Consider the following 22,160-nt stretch of genomic DNA (forward strand, 5'->3'; position numbering starts at 1 on the left):
TCAGTGAGGATCGTGTGCCGTCTACCATTCATTTCTATGGGAGCGCCGATAATGCCCGAGTGCTGTACTCAGGACTTTTCGGCACTCCCATAGAAATTAATGGAGCGTGTGCCATCTGCAGCACAAGCTCCTCACTGAGCACTAGGGCCCATTCGGGAGATCCTGTGGAAAGGAGCTAACTTAATTTTCGATGAATATCTCCTTTAATAACAGATTTCTATCAGTCCACACAATGTATAAAGAAACTACAGTAATTTTACATCGGAAAAATGTCATGAAGAGCACATGGCCTTTGTTTTCTGAGAAAATGCTGAAGCTAGATGATAGTAGGGAGATATAAAATAATATTTTTAACCTCTTAAGGACGCAGGGCGTACCCGTACGCCCTGCGCCCGGTCCCGGTTTTTAAAACGTGGTCACGCCGTGACCCCGCATCACACCGGGTCGGTCCCTGCTGCTATTGATAGCCGGGACCTTGGGCTAAGAGATCGTTGTGCCGCGCGCTATTAACCCTTCAGATGCGGCGATCAATGTTGATCGCCACGTCGAAAATTAAAGTAAAAGCTTTCCAGCAGCTCAGTCGGGCTGATCGGGACTAGGACGCGAGCGGAGACCCCCTTACCTTGCTCCGTCGTGTCCGATTGGCGTTTGATTGCTCCAAGCCTGAGCTACAGGCTTGAGCAATCGAGCCCCTATTACTCTGATCCATACAAAGCTATGGCTTTGCAAGGATCAAGGTAAAAGATCAGTGTGTGCAGTGTTATAGCCCCCTATGGGAGGGGGTCATTTAACCCCTTCCCTAATAAAAGTTTGAATCGCCCCCCTTTTCCCATAAAAAAAAAAAACTGTGTAGTAAATAAAAATAAACATATGTGGTATCGCCGCATGCGTAAATGTCCGAACTATAAAAATATATCATTATTTAAACCACACGGTCAATGGCGTACGCGCAAAAAAATTCAAAAGTCCAAAATAGTGTATTTTTGGTCACTTTTTATATCATAAAAAAATGAATAAAGAGCAATCAAAAAGGCCGATCAATGCAAATATGGTAGCGATAAAAACTTCAGAACACGGCGCAAAAAATGAGCCCTCATACCAGCCCATACATGGAAAAAAAAAGTTATAGGGGTCAGAAGATGACAATTTTAAACTTCTTAATTTTCCTGCATGTAGTTATGACTTTTTTCAGAAGTACGACAAAATCAAACCTATATAAGTAGGATATCATTTTAACCGTATGAACCTACAGAATAAAGATAAGGTGTCATTTTTACCTAAAAATGCACTGCGTAGAAACGGAAGCCCCAAAAAGTTAAAAAATTTCATTTTTTCTTCAATTTTGTCACACAATGAATTTCTTTTCTGTTTCGCTGTGGATTTTTTGGTAAAATGACTGTCACTGCAAAGTAGAATTGGTGGCACAAACAATAAGCCGTCATATGGAATTTTATGTGCAAATTTGAACGCTTTATGATTTTTAGAAGGTGATGAGGAAAAAATGAAAAAACGGAAAAACGCTGAGTCCTTAAGGGGTTAAACAAAAAAATATATTTAAACAAAAAAACACATATACTAATTTACACTGTTTAGGGGCCACAAAGTGCATCACGGAGGACCAAAAAGAAATGCAGTATTTGTGGCTTTTTAAAGGGCAAAAAAAAAACAACCATGAAAACCGTATGTGTGATGGAAGCTATCTATAGGCTGGTTTGACAATGTGTTAACCAATATCCGTTTCCCTCTGACCTATATAACTTGAAGAGATGCTGATAACATGGAGTGAAACCAGCCTGAGATGAGGAAACAATGTTAGCACTAACAAACTATATTACTGGTGTCTAGGGGCGGAGTACCCCTTTAACAATCAATCAGTAAGGCTAGCTTCATACTGCTTTTAAAGGAGTAGTCCAGTGGTGACTCAGTGGTGAGCAACTTATCCCCTATCCTAAGGATAGGGGATAAGTTGCAGATCGCGGGGGGTCCGACCGCTGGGGCCCCCTGCGATCTCCTGTACGGAGCCCCGACAGCCCGCGGGCAGGGGGCGTGTCGACCTCCGCACGAGGCGGCGGCCGACACGCCACCTCAATACAACTCTATGGCAGAGCCGAAGCGCTGCCTTCGGCAATCTCCGGCTCTGCCATAGAGATGTATTGAGGGGGCGTGTCGGCCTCCGCTTCGTGCGGGGGTCGACACCCGCTATCTGTCCGGAGAGCCGGGGCCCTGTACAGAGAGATCGCAGGGGGCCCCAGCAGTCGGACCCCCCACGATCTCAAACTTATCCCCTATCCTTAGGATAGGGGATAAGTTTTTCACCCCTGGACTACCCCTTTAAGCAGTTCATCAGGGGTATCCATCTGTATAACGTAACAGAGAGCTTTGGGCGCCATTCATTTCAATTGCCTGAATAGAGTCACCTAGTTGCATGGTCTGCATAAAATAGAGCATATGTCCCAAACAGAGTTGCTAGATTATTCCATTCTGGCCATTGAAATAAATGGTGCTACTGCTCTCCATTAGGCCCGGTTTCCACACAGGTTTTTTTTTGGGGGGGGGGGGGGGGGGGAGTGACACTGCGGTTTTTGAAAAAACCTAGCCTAAGGGTGCGTTCACACAAGCGGATTCCCAGCGCGTATTATGCTGTGGATCCGCCGCTGAAGGACCACTATATGCTTAACAGGTGCCTGCTCGGAGCGGCAATACGCCGCTAGGAGCAGACACACTGCGATGTGCGATATACTCGCACATCGCTGCAGCTCTCGGCCTAGCTCATAGAGCAGGGGGAACGGCCTCGATGTGTGCAAGGACACCACGCATGCGCAGTGACTCGCACATCGAGCAGGCACCTGTAAAGGCAGCATACAGCGGTCCTACAGCGGCGGATCCACAGCGTAATAGGTGCTGGGGATCCACTCGTGTGAACAAACCCTTACAGTGTACGTTGCCAGGCTCTAACAGACTGTTAAAACACAGTATGGACCTAACCATGAGCTACAAAAACATCTTGCACTGCACTGCAAAAATGTGTATTTTTTTTACAGCGTTTGTGACAGTAAACTGGAAAAACAACGTCAATTATTTGTTTGAATTAGGGATGAGTAAACTTACAGTAAATTCGATTCGTCACGAACTTCTCGGCTTGGCAGTTGATGACTGTATCCACTAGGAACTAATTTACGCAGGAAAAGTCATTAACTGCCGTGCCGAGAAGTTCGTGACGAATCGAATTTACTGTAAGTTCGCTCATCTCTAGTTTGAATTCAAAATGATACTGGGGAAACTGAACAAAACCTGTGTACAAAAAGAGTGGTGCAGTTGCCTGTAGCAACCAATCAGATTGCTTCTCTCATTTTTCAGAAGCCCATTTAAAAAGGAAAGGAGCGATCTGATTGGTTGCTGTGGGCAACTGCTTTTCCCTTCCTCTGCACAGGTTTGGATAACTATCCCCCAGTGACCTCCTCCTTCATTATGACCCACACCTGGTTCTGACTGCATCACAAAACCTGCATCATGTGTAAAGCCGCATGTGAACGCGGCCTAAGAACACCAGGGGTACTCCGCCCCTGGACATCGTATCCTCTATCTCAGTGGTCTCCAACCTGCTGACCTCCAGATGTTGCAAAACTACAACTCCCAGCATGCTGGGAGTTGTAGTTTTGCAACATCTGGAGGTCAGCAGGTTGGAGACCACTGCTCTATCTAATGGATAAGGGATGAGATGTCTGATCACTGAGGATCTGGCTGCTGGGACCCCCGTAATCTCCTGGCCGGCACCCTCGACTTCAGGCTCCCGTGTTCATGACGTCACATCATTCCCCCTCCATTCAAGTCTATGGGAGGGAGCATGGCGGCTGTGTACTTCTGCTCCCCAGCTGTCATGCCCCCTCCCATAGACATGAATGGAGGGGGTGTGGCGAGAACATAAATGTTCAGAATGCTGGGGGGCCAGCTAGGAGACTGCAGGGGTTCCAGCGGCTGGATCAAACATCTTATCCCCTATCCTTTGAATAGGGAATTAGATGTCTAGGTTTGGAGTACCCCTTTAAGGGTTCGTTTTCATGGGCAGATTGCAAGATAGCAGCGTGTTTCCTGCTACGAGTTTACATCAAGCGGGCTCTCTGTGGCAGATTTTTGGCAGCGAAAGTTGAAGTTTATTGGGTCTGTGGTAAATTTTTCCGCTATGGAAATTACGCTGAAAATCTGCAGCAGAGAGCCAGATCTCATTTCAACTCGCAGCAGGAACTGCGCTGCTTTCTCGCAATAAAATTCGCCAATAGGAATAGACCCTAAGGCAGTGTTTTCCAAACAGTATATCTTCAGCTGTTGCAAAACTACAACTTACAGCATGCCAAAGGCTGTCCGGGCATGCTGGGAGTTGTAGTTTTGCAACAGCTGGAGACACGGGGAAATTTATCAAAATCTGTGCAGAGGAAAAGTCGTCCAGTTGCCCATAGCAACCAATCAGATCTCTTCTTTTTTATTTTTAACAAGGCCTCTGCAAAAAAAAAAAAAAAGCGATTTGATTGGTTGCTATGGGCAACTGGGCAGCTTTTCCTCTGCACAGGTTTTGATAAATCTCCCCCACAGTGTTTAGAAAACACTGCCTTAGAGCTAGATTTCCACAAAAAACTCCAGAAATCTGCTACTGCATTTTCCTGCATTTTTGCGTTTTTTTCTGTGGTTTTTACTTTTGTGTGGAAATTGCATTTTCTTCACTTTTGGTATTTTTTACTTATTCCTGCGTCAGCACCTTTTTTTATTTTTTTTTAACTCTTTATTAAAAATAAGATGTAAAAACAACAGAAAAAAAAACACCAATGCAAAACCCACATTGCATTTTTAATGGTGTTTTTCTTCTCTCCCATAGACATCTATGTCAGAGAAACATCTATGTTTGAAAAACTGCCACTGAGCCCAAAAACGCATAAAAACGCCAAGTGAGTATGGTAATTTATAAATCCCTAATGACTTGCAGCTAACATCTGGTGTTTTTGTTGGCATTTATGCAAACACAAAGAAAAACGCGCGCACACACACACACACACAAAAAAAATAAAAATAAAATAAAAACAACGAAGAGGTTAAATAGCCAAAGGGCTCTAGGATATTGTAAGGCTATGTTCACATGGTGGAATTTGCAAGCTGAATTTCGCTGGAATATTCTGCTTGGAAATTCTGCTGCAGAGTCGCATTGACTTTAAAAGGATTCTGCTGCACTTTGCACACTGTGAATTTCCGCAGCAGATGTTTCTGCTGAAGAAATCCAGATTCCGGCGCATTTCCGAGGGGAAATTTCTTAGCACCTGCCAGAACATTCAATTATGTGGAATGTACGCCTGTGTTTTCCGGGCGGACGTTCCGCACATTTTTGGCCGTGTGAACATGACCTAAAGCAGATCTGTATTTTTCTTACTTTTTTTTTTTTGAATGATTTATTACAAAAAGAATCAGCTGAATGAACAAACATCTAAACACAAAATAGACATACATAGTATACAGTATACAGTGAGGGAGATTTATCAAAACCTGTGCAGAGGAAGAGTGGTGCAGTTGCCCAGAGCAACCAATCAGATTGCTTCTTTCATTTTCCACAGGCCTCTTTAGAGGCCTGTGGAAAATGAAAGAAGCGATCTGATTGGTTGCTATGGGCAACTGCACCACTCTTCCTCTGCACAGGTTTTGATAAATCTCCCCCAGTGTGTGTAACAAACAGTCAGAGAGCAGACTTACAATGTATGGAGCAATCTATTCATGTAAATCTACCACTATCCATTTCAAAACAGGGGACATTTGTGCAGCAATGAAAGGGTCACAATAAGGAGGGTCACGTGAGAGTGTATTGAGAGGACAGACTGCTGATGACATCACAAGCAGGCAGTGAGATTTCTTCCACTCTTTAGACTGAAGCCAAGGGAGCTTTGTATTACATTCCCCCACAGCTCATATGACATGCATACATTTAGCAGCACTCTATACAAAATTCTTGGCCCCCACACATCTAGGAGACAGAGAGTCGAGATCACTGACAGACACAGAAGTTGCTTCATTTTGTAAAGGAAGCTGAAAAGAGATTACAACTTCTGAGGTAGGAAGTCTAAAAAGGCGTCAGAGTCTGTTACCTAAAACCAGGACAGGAAGGTTGACGTGCATTTCCTATATAAACCTTGTTATTTCTCTAGTTACTATGGACAGGATGGATGTGACCGAAGAATTTGCTGGGATTCAGCTACCAGGGCACCTTCACACCCCACAGTCCCTGCAGTACGCCCAGGATTTCCAGTTCAGGGAAGGAGACGTGGTGATTGTTACATTCCCCAAATCAGGTAAGAATTTACATAAAGGGAACTGCATCTTTAGTAATTCCATAATACATTTCCATGGCATGAGTCAACACAGCTGTCATAAGAGGGTTGACATGGCGCACTGTGTGTAGGGTGACCACATTTCCTAACTGCCATTCAGGGACACTTACTTACATTTAGACAGCGGCAGGGCCCCCCCCCGCCCCCCCCCCCCGTTTAGACAGCGGCAGGGGCCCCCCCCCGTTTAGACAGCGGGAGGCCCCCCCCCCCCCGTTTAGACAGCAGCAGTGTCCCCCTTTAGACAGCAGCAGAGCCCCCCTTTAGACAGCAGCAGAGCCCCCCTTTAGACAGCAGCAGGGCCCCCCTTTGGACAACAGCAGCAGGGCCCCCTTTAGACAGCAGCAGCAGAGCCCCCCTTTAGAACACAGCAACAGGGCCCCCTTAGACAGCAGCAGCAGGGCCCCCCTTTAGACAGCAAGCCCGCCTGTAGACATTAGCAGCAGCACACAGCTCACCTGCGGCTATAATCCGTCGGGTGCTACCGCTCCACTGCCCCGTTCTTTTGTCCTCCCGGTCCGCATCATGTTGTCCTATGGAGGAGCATGTGACATATACGTCACTCCGCTTCCTCCGTAGCGTTACGCTGGGCGCAGGGGAGGAGGCGGAATGACGTGTGTGTCACATGCTCCTCCATGGAACACTATGAAGCGGACGGGAGGACCGGAGAACGGGGCAGCAGAGCGGCAGCAGGTATCAGACATGGTATCGGGGACATTAAACGAGTCCCCGATACCATGTAAATGGCTAGTATCGACCCCGATACCGATACTAGTATCGGTATCTGGACATCCCTAGAAGTGACTATTTGTCACAGCAGCGGTCGGCGGATGGCGACTCACGGGCTCAGATCATTCCAGGACTGCATTGTCCCGGAATGAGGGTGACCAGGACCCGGGACAGACTCTCCAAATGCGGGACTGTCCCCGGCGATCCGGGACACGAGGTCACCCTAACTGTGTGCCAGAGGGAATGCCAACTAACTGATCTGCCTTGGCCAGGATTTTTAAATATGGGACTAGGGCAGGGAATTGTATTTCCCCCCCCCCCAAAAAAAAAAAATAAAGGATATCTTTTCTAGTATTGGCAGCGTATATACATTTATTTATGGCAGATTGTTTTGGCTGTGGCATAAGTAGAATACAGGCTGCCCCTTACAGGCATTTGTGCTAATAGCTATTAAGGGCATGTAGCTTGGGTGTGTCATCAGTGCATGTCCAGTCACTGGGACCCTCCTCATCTTTGTTGGCATACCCCTTTAAAGCTAAGTTCACGCATGGCAGTCATTCTGCTGCCGGTGTATTTTGCCACAGGTCAGGCTGCAGCTTTCCCTTTATGCATTGAAAGGTCGAGTCCAGGTGAAATCGACACTTACACACAATAATAGGCAATCTGAAGGTTTGCACTAGGTTTAAAAAAACACATCCACTTGTATTGAACTGTATATTGATGAGAAGTTTTTCAGAATTTTGTAAACAACAAATAAATCAGCAAAGTCGTGGGAAAAAACGCATCAAAATTATGGAAAAACCTGCACTGTGTGAACACAGCCTAAAGTATATATTCAACAGTTTTTTGCACAATAGCAAGGGATTTACATAATATATGTTCCTGTCTAAAAAGGGAGGTATTCCAATAGCTGAAGTATACTAGGAAATTTCAGGTTAAGGATAGGCCCACACTGCATTTTGCCTCTCACTAGAGGTATCCATCTGTATCCGAATCAGGATGCCAACATATACTGTAACACAGGGCAGAGGATAGCATTCATTTTAGTGGCTGAACAGAGTCTACCATTCCGGTCATATGTCCTTTTATCAGCGGACTCTGCTGCCCTGTCCAGTCCACTGAAAATAACACATGCAACCAAAAAGGTAACCCTGTTTGGCCATTGAAAAACTGTACATAAAAGGGATGGGTGAATAAAAACCACTTTCACTTTGACCCTAGAGTGCCACCTCTCTACCTTTGGATGTATGTTTAAAGGGGAACTCCGGTGGAAACAATTGTTTTCAAATCAACTGGTGCCAGAAAGTTAAACAGATTTGTAAATTACTTCTATTTAAAAATCTTAACCCTTCCTGGAACAAAATAACATTAATGCTTATGCAGAATTATAAAACTACATCCCTTTCCCTTATCCCCTTACACCCTTCCCTTCAATTCCCTGGTTGGACTTGATGGACGTATGTCTTTTTTCGACCATGCTAACTATGTAACTATGTAGTACTTGCTGTTGTATACTACAGATATGCTACAGATAAATTTGTTAAAGGGGTTGTGCGCTGCCCTGCCTTTCGGAGCTCCGCCTGCAGCGTCCAGAAGTTCATTACTCCGAACGCTGTGTGCGGGCTTCCGTGTTCGCGGCCGCCCCCTCGTGACGTCACGCCCGGTCCCTCGTGATGTCATGCCTGCCCCCTCAACCAAAGTCTATTGGAAGGGGGCGCGACCGCTGTCACGCCCCCTTCCCATAGACTTTGGTTGAGGGGGCGGGCGTAACATCACGAGGGGCCGGGCGTGACGTCACGAGGGGGCGGCCACGAACACGGAAGCCCGCACACAGCGTTCGGAGTAATGAACTTCCGGACGCTGAGAGCGGAGCTCCGAAAGGCAGGGCAGCGCACAACCCCTTTAAGTTCTTTCCAGTCTGACCAAAGTGCTCTCTGCTGACACCTCTGTCAGGAACTGTCCAGAGCAGGAGAGGTTTTCTATGGGGATATGCTTCTAATCTGGACAGTTCCTGACATGGACAGAGGTGGCAGCAGAGAGCAGCTGATAAATACTTGAAGGCCTCAGATTTAGAAATAGAAGTAATTAACAAATCTGTTTAACTTTCTGGCACCAGTTGATTTGAAAACATTTGTTTTCTACTTGTTTTCACCGGAGTTCCCCTTTAAGTATAAGGTGTGGAGTCTAGCCTTGGGATGCAGAGCACCCAATTCGGGAAGAGAAGTCTCAGCTCAGTGCCTTTGGCTGTTACGCAAATAGCATGCTGGAAGTTGTAGTTTTGCAACAGCTGGAGGCACACTGGTTGGAAAAAATCTGCTATCCCAAATATTGTGTTTCTCAAGTTGTTGGAGAGGCACAGCTGGGAAAGCATTTTTTACAAAAATGACTACAAGCTGCATAGTGTTTTCCTTGGCTGCAACAAGCTCATGCATCACTTTGGTCTGTCTGGTGAGGCCCACGCATCACTTTGGTCTGTCTGGTGAGGCCTACGCATCACTTTGGTCTGTCTGGTGAGGCCTACGCATCACTTTGGTCTGTGTGGTGAGGCCCATGCATCACTTTGGTCTGACTGCAGAGACCCCAATTAACCTGTACCTTACCCCATTGATTTCCTTTCCCCCCCCTTAGATAATAAATGAAGACAAACAACTAATAACTTTTATCTGTGGGTGAGGGTAGACCACAGCTTTATTATAAATATATAACTAACTTTTTTTTAAATAACTGTAAAAAATAAGGCACAATTCTCTTCCATTCGAACTGAGAGGTCTCCCACACCCTCCGGTGTACAGGTCTATCCCAGAATGAAAAACTCTTCTTACCGCCAAAAAGGAGACCAGTTACAACTACACTGGGCTCCGACCCCCAACCAAAAGGTAGAGACCATGCTCTATCCCATCTTGCAAACTGGACAAAAAGATGTCCAACCCAATATCCGTAAGATGCACCCCATCGGACTGCATCAATACCGTCGTTGACAGGAGCACCCTCAGGATAAGACAAATGATGGATAAGCCGACATTTCCCCTCCTCCTTCTTAGGAACCAAACCCAAGGGAGAAACCCTGAGGTTCGCAAAAGGACGAAAAAGGACCCTCCATCCTACCTTTAGCTACCTCATCCGACAATTTTGCAAGCAAAACCTCCAGATGACCGCTGGCTGATTTAAGGTTAGGGGCAAAACTAGAAGAACCATCATACAAAAAGGGGATGAAAAAAACAGAAAACCCAAAACGCAACAGGTCGGCCACCTCCCTATTTGGGTACTGGTCGAGCCATGGGCCCATCACGCTCACCTGGGTCCTTCGGGTTGTTAGCGACCGGAGGCCATCCTGGCAACTTGGAGACAGGGCGGGTGCATTTGACAGCGGCATTGGGCGCCCCTGCTTGTATTTGCACAATCCGAAAAAACGTCAGTGGCCCTCATTGAAGAGCCAGCACGCCCCCGGGCGGCGCATGGCCACTGCATCGGGACCGGAAGCTTATCCCGACACATCGGCCCTGGGCTGAAGGGGGGGGGGGATTTTAGGGGACAACATAAGCCTCAACCACACGTCCGTGACCTTAACTCCCCACCCCATGTCAGTCTGAAGGGCCAAACACCTACTGAGTTCCTCATCATAGCACCACAAAGCAGTGCCACCATGAGACTTGTAAGAGGAATAGACCATGTCCTGATAAATAAATAACTCAGCACATTTTTTGGCCCATCACACAGCCTAAAACACTAAATTCCTGCAACCAATTAGACATGGTCTTAGCCACCTTAGGCTTACGATCAAAAGACCTATCACCCAAAGCGCTACGTTCCTTATCCACCGTGTGCTGATCAGCGGAAATAAGGGACCAAATATCAACGTACCCATTCTCCCAGATCTTAGCTTTAACATCCTCCGACAAGTGAGACCCCAGAGGGCTAACCCCACAAAAGAACGTGTGCTTAAGCACACTAGCCCCTGGGGAGGGAAGGGGAGGGGGGGGAGGGGGGGTGACCCCAGGAGAACCCGAACTAGACAATTGATCAGCAAGAGCCCTAAGGGCCGGCACCAAGGCAGAACCCACCCCCGCCCCCCAGGCCCCAGAATAATTGTACTCACCACCACCAGTAGACGTGGAAGGAACAGCAGCAGCTGGAGCCGCAACGCTGGAAGGCTGAGGTAAAGGCACCGGCGCAGGCACCGGAACTCCGGAACTCGGCTGCCAGCTGGGCCGGCGCCCAGAACTGGAGCTGCGCCTGGATCCCGCAGCAGAAGACATGGAAGAACTTGAAGGTCCAGATGATGAAGAAGGGGACCTCCAGCGGGAGGACCTGGAGCACCCGCTTCGCCTGGAGGACCTGGATGACCGGGACAACTGTCTTCGCCTCCTCTTAGAACCAGAAGGAGAGCGGCTGCGGGAATGCCTGTGCCCTCTCCTGGACCTAGAGGGGGATAAGCGGTGAGAGCCAGCAAGAGAATGCTCCCTGCTCCCCCTGGAAACAGCTGGAGGAGAAGGAGGATGGACTGAGGAAGTAACTGCAGAAGCAGCAGCTGTATGAAGGGCAGGGAGAGCTGGGAAAGCTGGGGGAGGGAGGGGGGCATAGACTGCGCAAAAACAGTCTGGGAGGCATCCCCTATTGCCGAAGACGGTGCCGGGGCGTTTTGAGAGGGGGAATAGCAGGGGAGAAGACTCGGGAGCTGAGGGAGCAGGACGGGAGGTGGTACCAGCAGCGGAGCCAGGCGTTGGAGGTACGACAGACTCGCCCGACGAGCTTGCGCTGGCTGTTGCTCCCATAGCAGAGGCACGTGACTGGCCCCTAGAGGAAGCAGGGGGAGCAGAGAGGCAGCGGAGAGAAATCGCAGAAAGTACATTGAGATCACAACAAGTGCCAGAAGGGAAAAAATTCAAATTTTTAGGCACGTTACGTAAAGGGTAAATTTACACTACAGAATTTTCTAGCAAAATTTGACTCTGAATTTACGGAGGAGCAGCAGGCTGCCATTGTTTTTACATGAATTATGTTGCACAGTTCACACTATGGAAATTCTACGCCCGCCGAAAGAATGAACATGTTCATTCTTACTGTGGATTTCTGGGTGTACTGCATTGCTGTCAATGGTGACAGCACATGTTCACACATCCCTAGTACCGAATGAATTTGACAGTACCCACAGCAGAAGGAATTTCTGTTCAGAATAACTCTGACAGAGATGTCATCAGTGCTCTCTGCTGACATCTCTGTCCATTTCAGGTACTGTCCATTAATTACACATTAATATATCACAAGCGCTGGAGGATACTGTGGATCGTGGACTCTGCTGCACCACTCCAGTACGCTTCCCTGTGAATCATACTAGTAATTACACAAGTAGAAAATAAAGATAAGTAGGAGTGCGCGCTGAGTGAATATCGATATAAGGTGACAAACAAAAGGTGGCTAGATGGTAGGTGTATTGACCTACCTTTTCAATAAAGCGTATTAGTGGTTCAGAATGGTATTGATATGTAGACTGTACGCTGAAAGAATGATGAAATAACCTTAGGTGAACAATAACCTAATTAAGGCATCCCAAAAATAGCGATTTAAATTGGTTGTACATGATATCACATGTACAATACCTGATAAGTAAGATATAGAATGATTTAATTCTTTGCTGGTCCGTTATGTATTGGCACAGAACATAAAAGGTGGATCAGTCCTTCCCTGGTTAGGTGGGCACATTTTTGGGGTACTCCAGCGCTGCAACTAGCGGTGAAAAGTACTCCTTAAAACCTTACTGATGAGAAATAGCGACGTCTAGCATACTGTTCTTGATGGCAGTGGGTACCTGTTGTTCTCTGATAGCGGTGATCTGCTCCGGGGGGGGTTACCGATATTCTGGCAGGGCAGTGGGAGAGCGTTCCGGACGGTAGCGCCTCAACCAGACTGTGTCCACACTGCAAGTAGCTCGATGGAGTGAGCGTTAGATAGTGACGTCTCTATGGAGATACGTAAGGTCCACAATACTGATCGACGCGTTTCGGAAATACTAGTGACTTCCTTCCATCCCGACGAAGGGAGTCCGTAGTATTTCAGAAACGCGTCGATCAATCAGCAGTGAATTTTAGCAATGGGGCAGTTCTTATCTGTAGATGTTGCTGAGAGAACAAGATACAGATTCAAAGCTGCCTCTGAGCAGCTGCAGGATGGACACCCTCCCTCTTTGGTAGGTACACCACTGCACAAGCAGTATTTTAGATAAAACTAGAAGTCTAGAAAATAACTATAATTAAAAAAAGATTTGGAAGGAGATTTATCATTCTTTTCAAACATATGGCTTTTATATGACAATTTTTTTTAACTTACTTTTGCTTACATGCCACCTATTTATCAAATAGTCGCACAACCTTGATAAATAAATCGCACGTAAGCAAAACCCGGGAAACCCGCTTACAAAAGCATTTTTAAAGCAGAAAAGTTTTCCCTTATGTTAATTCCCGAAGTTCTTTATCTACCCTTTGAGTGATGGGGAGGGGGGCGTACCGCATCGGGTGACACTTTGCCTGGCCTGCCTGGCACTAAATAGCTACACTCCAACTATACCAACTATACCACAACAACCCGTCAGGACAGAAATAAAAAAAAACATACTATACAGCACCATGAATATCCGTACTCTGGAGGCTTTTTTGTTTAATTTTGAGCCCGTATTTTGTGACGTTGGTGGGAGGAATCTTGTGTCGCTGCGCTCAGGCTGGAGTTTACATCAGGAAGGTAGACAGCGCAGCACCAACAGACACATAAACAATAGTGAAGCCACAACAAAAAAACACCAAAAAAACGGCTCGGTACGTTACCCACCCCCAAAATGTGCATGAAGCTGTATTGCTATGGATGTTTCTATTTTTTAAGGGAAACATTTTAGTGCCACATATGGGTTATTTAGTAGTCTGTAAAAATTCTTACACAATTATTTTGTGCTTTATTCTATTTTAACACAACATTAATTTAAAAATGTGGGTACGCCAGCATGTACGTGTCCTAGAATTAACAAGGTGTGCAGTGTGTATTTTCAACCTTAAAATTAATAGAGTTAATAGTTATATAACTCATTTTTTCTATAATAAACATTAATGTAGTAGCTTTATTTCATGATGCAAAACAAGAACAGTTGTTAAAGTGGGTGTCAATGTCCTTTTCTGCAGACATATGCACTTTCTGTAAGACAGGTTGAACCTGGAATACATATGCAACTTTTTTTCTTCATAAATAGCAACTATCGCATTTGATAAATACATGCCCACTGCAAAGTTAAAAAAAATTACTACGTGAGCACATTTCAGAAATGTGCTTTGGAGTAAGCAAGAATCTAAAAGTCACAGCATGTATAGAAAAGTCTTCTTTACGCTAAAAAAAATCTACTACTGCGCTTGATAAATCTCCTTCTTGGACCTATAAGCATATGTAATCTGAAGCCAGAGGTCTGTACTGAATTTGCCGGCGCTAGGACACTATTATCCCCATATATCGACTCCGTCCATTCTTTCAGCGGGGTATTTCAGTGGTGGAAGCTCCACTGCTTTAAGTGTACCTGTTGCTAACAACAACTTATTTTTTTTATGATTTAGGTAGTACCATTATATGTTAATTTGTAATATACATTGGTTGAAAAATGTGTATATTTTTGTCCCTGCAGCCATTGCTTGTGTGTCTCTGTGAGTAGACAAAATGCAGGAAGTGTGGGTGGACAAGCAGGGCTCTGTGCACTGAGGACAAGCAGGACTCTGTGCAGTGAGGACAAGTAGGGCTCTGTGCAGTGAGGACAAGCAGGGCTCTGTACACTGAGGACAAGCAGGGCTCTGTACACTGAGGACAAGCAGGGCTCTGTGCACTGAGGAGAAGTAGGGCCTGTACGATAGAGAGAGAGAGAGAGCAGGGTGGCAGGCGCACTGTTCGGATGCACAGTGAACTCTGTGCACTGTAGACAAGCAGGGCTCTGTGCACTGAGGACAAGCAGGGCTCTGTGCACTGAGGACAAGCAGGGCTCTGTGCACTGAGGACAAGCAGGGCTCTGTGCACTGAGGACAAGCAGGGCTCTGTGCACTGAGGACAAGCAGGGCTCTGTGCACTGAGGACAAGCAGGGCTCTGTGCAGTGAAGACAAGCAGGGCTCTGTGCAGTGAGGAAAACCAGGGCTCTGTGCAGTGAGGACAAGCAGGGCTCTGTACACTGAGGACAAGCAGGGCTCTATGTAGTGAGGCTCTGTGACACGCTCCCGGCTCACACAGCAGGCTGATTGACAATCCAGGAGCCTGCACAGAGCCCTGCTTGTCCTGCCTTCACTTCCTGTACTTGGACTCCTCATAGAGACACACAGGCAATAGCTGCAAGGACAGCATTTTTTCACCCAAAAATATAAATAAATTGTAATTGACCTACATCATATCAAAAGTTTTTGTTAATGACCCACCTTCATGACACAGCAATTTTTTTTTTTTTGCTCACGTTTTTTTTGCTCCTCTCATTCTAAGACCCATAACTTTTTTATTATACCACTGACAAAGTTGTATTAGGATTACTATTTTGTGGAATATTTGTACTTTTTATTGACACACTTTATTTTATCATACAATGTATTATGGAGCCAGAAAAAATATATAAGTAAGGCAAAATTGAAAAAAAAAAATGGAATTGTGCAATTTTTTGGGGCAATAATTTTTTCAGGGTTCACCATACAGTAAATCTGTCATGCTATCTTTATTCTATGTGTCAGTATGATTCCAATGATACCAAACATGGGTAACTTTAGTTTTGTTTTAAGGTAAAAACAAAAAAAAAAAGTAAAAACTTGAAATAGAAAAAAACAGGGGTATTCAAGGATTTTTTTTATTTGACTATGCTACAGGGGCTGAAAAGTTAGTGTAGTTCATAATATAGTGTCTGTACATATGTGTGACGGTTTTCTCACAATTCTTATGTGATTTTCACCCCAATATTTATTTTTATCTGCATACAAAATGACTGTTGTCTCAGATTTTTCCCAGGTTGCAATGCGGCCGTGACCTGACATCACTAGTCAGCTGATGACAGGGAATCTGTCTGCTTCAATGGGTGGAATGATCACTTGGTGGGAGAGAGATCAATCTGCAACTAATGCAACAGCTGTAGGCACTCTGATTGAAAACCACAGGTCTTTTGAATGGATTCAACTCATTTATGTTTCAATGGATGGGGTTGCTGATGAGTGGAAGGGAGGAAAATGTAATTATGGGATTTGTAGGCAAAAGAAGAAAACTCAAACAGGAAATACCAGTTCACAAAAAGCTAGCCACAGTTGTCAGTGCCTATAGAGTTAAAAAGTTCTGACAGCTTCTTTGTTGTTTTTTGTTGTTGCTGGGTTATGCCTGGCTGTCTGGACTGGTCAGCTGACCTTGATTGCAGCACCTGTTCTGGCTCAATATAAGTTGGCAGTCTACTCCCAGTCAGTGCTTGCTATAGAGCTCAGTTTGTACTCTAGCTAGCGTTCTTCTGTATTTGTTATATCTGGCTTTCTGAACCTTTGGCTCCTCTCTCTGACCATTCTCTCTGGTATTGGCGACTTTGTACTGTGACATCTCCCGGCTTCAGACGCGGATTGTTGACATTGGACTTGTTGTGTGAGTGTTTAGTCTTCCTTTGTTAGTCTGTCTGTTCCTACTGTGCCGGAACTAGTCTGTGTCATTATTTTGACAATTACACCCCTCACGTATATAGGAAGGGACTGTCCTCATGGTTACGGACCTTTTGTTTAGGGCAGGTACGTAAGTAGGCAGGGACAGGGAAGCGGGCGAGAATAGAGTGCGGACGCTGAGAGTCAATTGCGTACATTAAAGCAAGGTTGCAGACCAGTAGAGGAATACTGTGCAGATTTTAGAAAATGGTGTGTGGAATGCTCCAGCCTTGATTTGTCAGTTCAGACTAGGGTTATCTGACACCTTAAAGGACATGCTTGTTACATATCCCTCTCCTGACACCCTTGACCAAGCCATGACTCTAGCTGTACGTTTAGATAGACATTTGCGAAAACACAAACAGGAGTGTTCTTCATCCTCTGTCTCTCCTGTCCTGCTTGATTCCTCTCTTGTTTCCAAATCTATCACTGAGGATGTCTCTGCAGATAGGGTCTATTTGTACCCCGGAAGAACGCAAGAGGTTTTGTCAACGCTATGGCCTTTGTTTCTATTGTGGTGAGGACACTCATTTCATCGCCTCCTGTGTCAAGCATCAGCGTCCAAGTGGCAATCATGGTGGCAACTTGGGCGCACAGGTATGTCATGCCTCCCAGATAGCTACGCCTGGCAAAGTTCTTATGGGGGCATTGTTCCTACTAATGTTAAATCGGCATCTTGTGGCATCATTGGCAATTAGAGTCTGAAGAGCACTCCAGTTGATTTGGGGTCAGAAGGTAGTAATGAGGATCTGGAGGATGACTGTGAGGACACCAATGAGTGGTGTGATTTGGAGGATGAGGTTACAGATGAGGACATTGATGGTCCATCGGTATCCAAGTCAAGACCTCTTTACTCTCAGGCTGTGAAGGGTACGGTGGCCCCTCCTAAAAGGGGAGTACTGTCAGAACCTATAGAGTTAAAAAGTTCTGACAGCTTCTTTGTTGCTGGGTTACGCCGGCTGTCTGGACTGGTCAGCTGACCTTGATTGCAGCACCTGTTCTGTCTCTATATAAGCTGGCATTCTACTCCCAGTCGGTGCTTGCTATAGAGCTCAGTTTGTACTCTAGCTAGCGTTCTTCTGTATTTGTTATATCTGGCTTTCTGAACCTTTGACTCCTCTCTCAATCTAGTTGACATTGGACTTGTTATATAAGTGTTTAGTCTTCCTTTGTTAGTCTGTCTGTTCCTACTGTCCCTAACCTAGTCTGTGTCATTGTAGTTTATTATTTTGACAATTATGCCCCTCATGTATATAGGAAGAGACTGTCTTCGTGGTTACGGACCTGTCGTTTAGGGCAGGTATGTAAGTAGGCAGGGACAGGGGAATGGGCGAGAATAGAGTGCACTCCTTCCCTGCCCATTGCTGACAACAGTATTATGGTAATCTCACAACATTGCCATTTAGCTCCAAGACAAGTGCAGATCCTTCCTAAGCATGTCCATTACTGTCTGCCAGGTACATACTAAAATCGCCTTATGGTGGATAACTAATTTAATGCCATGTTCTGACCCCGCCATGTTCTGACCCCATAACTTTTTTTATTTCTGGCGTTTGGAATTTTTTGCGTTTGCTGTGCAGCATAAGGAACATAATAATTTTAATAGTTTGGACAATTCTGCACACGGCGATACCAAATATATATATATATATATATATATATATATATATATAGAATTTTTTTTTTTTTTTTTTTTACAGTCTTTTAGTCTTTTATTTGAACAATGGGAAAAGGGGAAACTTTTATTAGGGGGATTTTTTAAATATTTTAAAAAACTTTTTGGTACACATTTTTTGGCCCCCTAGTGGCCAGGGGAAAGTTACATTTCACAAGGCTTTTCTGCTAACCATCAGCAGATTATAAGCAGTGTTGGTAGAACTTGTAGTCTGCTGACTTACCTTGACGTACCTACACTTCAAAGGGACACCTCCTATAGTAACGTTATATTAAGGAATCACTATAAAGTTTTGATGATCATACGTAACTCCATACATATTCATCTCTTAAAGGGGTGCTCCTTTGTTTATACTGTTTTTTGTTATTATGTTTGTGTGTTATGTGTGTATAAGTATGTGTTTTTTTTATGTGTGTTGCGATTATGTATATATGTATTTTCTTACCTTTTGTGAAGATCCGGAAGCTGGCCCCTTTTTCTTCCAGCGGCTTGCTGTGTAACCTCGGCCTCTGCCATGTTGTGTTCGGTAAGTGGGATGTCGGGGGGTGTGTTCTTGCTTCTGTCCTTCCTATCTTCTGACGTCCGAGGCAAATCTTTTCTTCCGTGGCTCAGTGACGAATCTGCGGCCTCTTCCGGCACATGGGCAGGTAGTTTTTTTTTTTTTTTTACCAATAAAGTTTTTTTTGTTTAATTGACACACTGTCTGCGCTTGCGCGAAGCTACGCTATTAGCGTAGACCTAACGTACGCTACGCTGTTAGCGTAGCACTTGCGTACTCGCGTATGTGCAGACAGTTTGTCAATTAGACAAGAAAAACTTTATTGGTAAAAAAAAAACTACCTGCGCATGCGCCGGAAGAGGCCGCAGATTCGTTGCTGAGCCACAGAAGAAACAGGAAGAAAAGATTTGCCTCGGACGTCAGATGATAGGAAGAACAGAAGCAAGAACACACCCCCCGACATCCCACTTACCAAACACAACATGGCGGAGGCCGAGGTTACACAGCAAGCCGCTGGAAGAAAAAGGGGCCAGCTTCCGGATCTTCACAAAAGGTAAGAAAATACATATATACATAATCACAACACACATAAAAAAACACATACTTATACACACATAACACACAAACATAATAACAAAAAACAGTATAAACAAGGGAGAACCCCTTTAATTATGGTTGTCTCATAAAGACAACCTCTTTTTACTTGCACTTTTATGGCACTTGAATAATGTGCCCTTTTAGTGTGTTGGCATTTCATTTGACTATTGCCTCTGAACCAGAACCCATTTATTCTGAAATTTACTGGGGGTCCCATTTCTTAGATCCCTATTTTTGTGACCGTCTAGCTTCATGATTGCCCTGTAGCTAACAAGGAAAGATACTTAAAAATGTTGGCAAGATGTAACTTGCATGCATAGATTTAGCAATAGCTATAATCCAGGTCAACAGGAAAACCTGGTGCTAAACATATGTTCTTATCAAAGATGCATTATGTAATGCTCTGTAGTTCTCCAGCACACTATCACATGATAGACTTGGGTATATTGACACATCAGAAGTATCCAAAGTTATATATTGAATTTCGCAAGTGTTAAACCAGTCTAATTATAAGTTTTTACAAACAAGTTTGATAGTTTCCTTTATGTCTATGCAGTTAATTTAGAGATTTGTGTAAATCTAGGTTTACATTAATAAAAGGCTCAATATGTGTGGTGCACATTGGCATTCTGGCAAAAAGATATACAGTGGATCCTCAACTTACAATGGCTTCAGGTTACAATAGTTTTAACATACAATGGTCTTTTCTGGACCATTGTAACTTGAAACCAGACTCAACATACAATGCTATGTACAGTCCAGATCATTGAAACATGTCATTTTTGGATGACATTTTGAAGCTTCAGAACCAATTACCAGGTTTCCATAGATTTATGGTTTCAATATACAATGGTCGTCCTGGAACCAATTAATATTGTAACTTGACCACTGTACTGATCTACATTACGCTGGGCCCTGTGGTTGACCACCTTCGTTAAATAGACCGTATATAGTATACTCATGACTATATTTGGGTAATTTCCTGAACATATAATTTTTGTGATAGGGGTTGGCATATATTTCTACTGACAATGAATACTTCACATGTAGAGCCCTTAACCAATGGGAAAATACCCTTAGAAAAAACTGAGCACTCAAACCCAAATGGTATTGCTCAAAGATATGTTATTGGAAATGTGACACAAGATCTTTAGAAAAATGGCTCTATATGTTAGATTTCCAGTGACATTACTCTGATCGTTATTTCAGGTATATATCTTTAAAGTTATCTATTCCTATGTTGTACCATTTTATAGGAACCACGTGGATGCAAGAGATCTTGACCCTTATTTACAGCAAAGGGGATCCAGCTATAGCTAAATCTGTACCTAACTGGGTGCGAGCTCCATGGTTGGAGCATACATACTTCAAGGATACCCTAAAGGATGAAGAAGGCCCAAGAATCATCACTACTCACCTTCCAAGTGACACTCTGGCTCCAGCTCTGCAAAAGTCTAAAGCAAAGGTACATTGATCTAGGTACAGTGTCATTGGCTCAGTGACATGTAGTTGCATGCCCCCCCCCCCCCCCCAAAATGTGATGGCTGTTAAGAATTGTGTACATTGATATCTGTGTATGGTGTCTGTCCTTTAGAGCTACATGACTGAAGCAGTGAAACTTGCCACCTTCTCATCTACGGTCTACAAGATCCGCTTTCTTGTGAAATTCCCCTTAAAAGTGACCATAAACATTAGATAGGTGTTGGCTGGCCATGGTACCGATGTTGTAGAAAATCTAGACTTGTAATAATTCGGGCTCAGTGGTGTCTGCCAGGATAAAGAATTCGCTATAGTTGATTAAACACAGACAGACAGTCAGTGATCCGGCAACTGATTCCTCCTTCAGCATAGCAAGAATCCTCTGGGGAGTTCAGTGTTCAGTTTATTTATGTACACAACAAAGAGGGAGGGGTTACAGTAGCCACTCCCACATATACAGTATCAGGTGTCACACCTACAGCCACTGTCTTAAAGGCACTCCCACATTGGACACAGACAAGTTACAATATGGTTACAACATTGTGCACTGAGGCCTGCACGTCACTGACCACCAACACATCTGCAGCTGTGCCAATAGCCAATAGCAACAAACCACACTGCACAACATTACACTCACCATGAAGGCAATGTGACAAACAAGAAAATATTTCCACGACACCGAGAAGACTGACTGAGCATCCAATGTATATGGTGGCCTCCTGATTTCTCCCCAACTGCAGATGTCAGGGGAGACAAGGATCAGACATATTGGATTTTAACTGCCCATTCTCTTTGTTCTCAAGAAGATGAGCCTCGGCCAGAAGAGTCCAGTAGGCATGTGTATACAGAAATCAGGAGCAACAGCTATCATATGTTTATGGTCCCCTTTTGACATCTATGTGGTCTTATCATATTTTAGGAGTATATAAAAAAAAAAAAAAAACAGTACTTGGTGAATTCACACTAACATTTATTGAAGCTTAAGACAAAATATCTACATCAGGATGGATGCACTAAACAAAAAGCTTAAAATTTCACTTCCCACTACTACAAAGTGTTCATGCAGGCCCGGACTGGCCTACCTGGATACTGGGAATTTTCCCAGTGGGCAGCCGGCCCTGGGGCCGCTTTGCACGGCCGGATTAATGTAGGAGCT

At 44.7% G+C, this 22,160-nt stretch overlaps 1 protein-coding gene across 2 annotated transcripts in view; it reads left to right on the top strand.

Moving 5' to 3' along the window:
* The first annotated feature begins 5,670 nt into the window (after positions 1–5,670).
* Positions 5,671–22,160, top strand: part of LOC130276523 (sulfotransferase 2B1-like) — a 30,670-nt gene continuing 14,180 nt past the window's right edge. The window contains exons 1-3 of one of the 2 annotated variants that reach the window (XM_056526009.1): positions 5,671–6,085; positions 6,180–6,323; positions 20,782–20,990. In XM_056526009.1, coding sequence (XP_056381984.1) covers positions 6,185–6,323; positions 20,782–20,990 — 348 coding nt within the window. In that variant the 5' untranslated portion in view covers positions 5,671–6,085; positions 6,180–6,184. The remainder of the gene's footprint in view (positions 6,086–6,179; positions 6,324–20,781; positions 20,991–22,160) is intronic. The other variant, XM_056526010.1, reaches the window with a different exon arrangement.

Source organism: Hyla sarda, chromosome 6 (assembly GCF_029499605.1).
Source record: "Hyla sarda isolate aHylSar1 chromosome 6, aHylSar1.hap1, whole genome shotgun sequence".
NCBI classification, from domain to species: Eukaryota; Metazoa; Chordata; class Amphibia; order Anura; family Hylidae; genus Hyla; species Hyla sarda.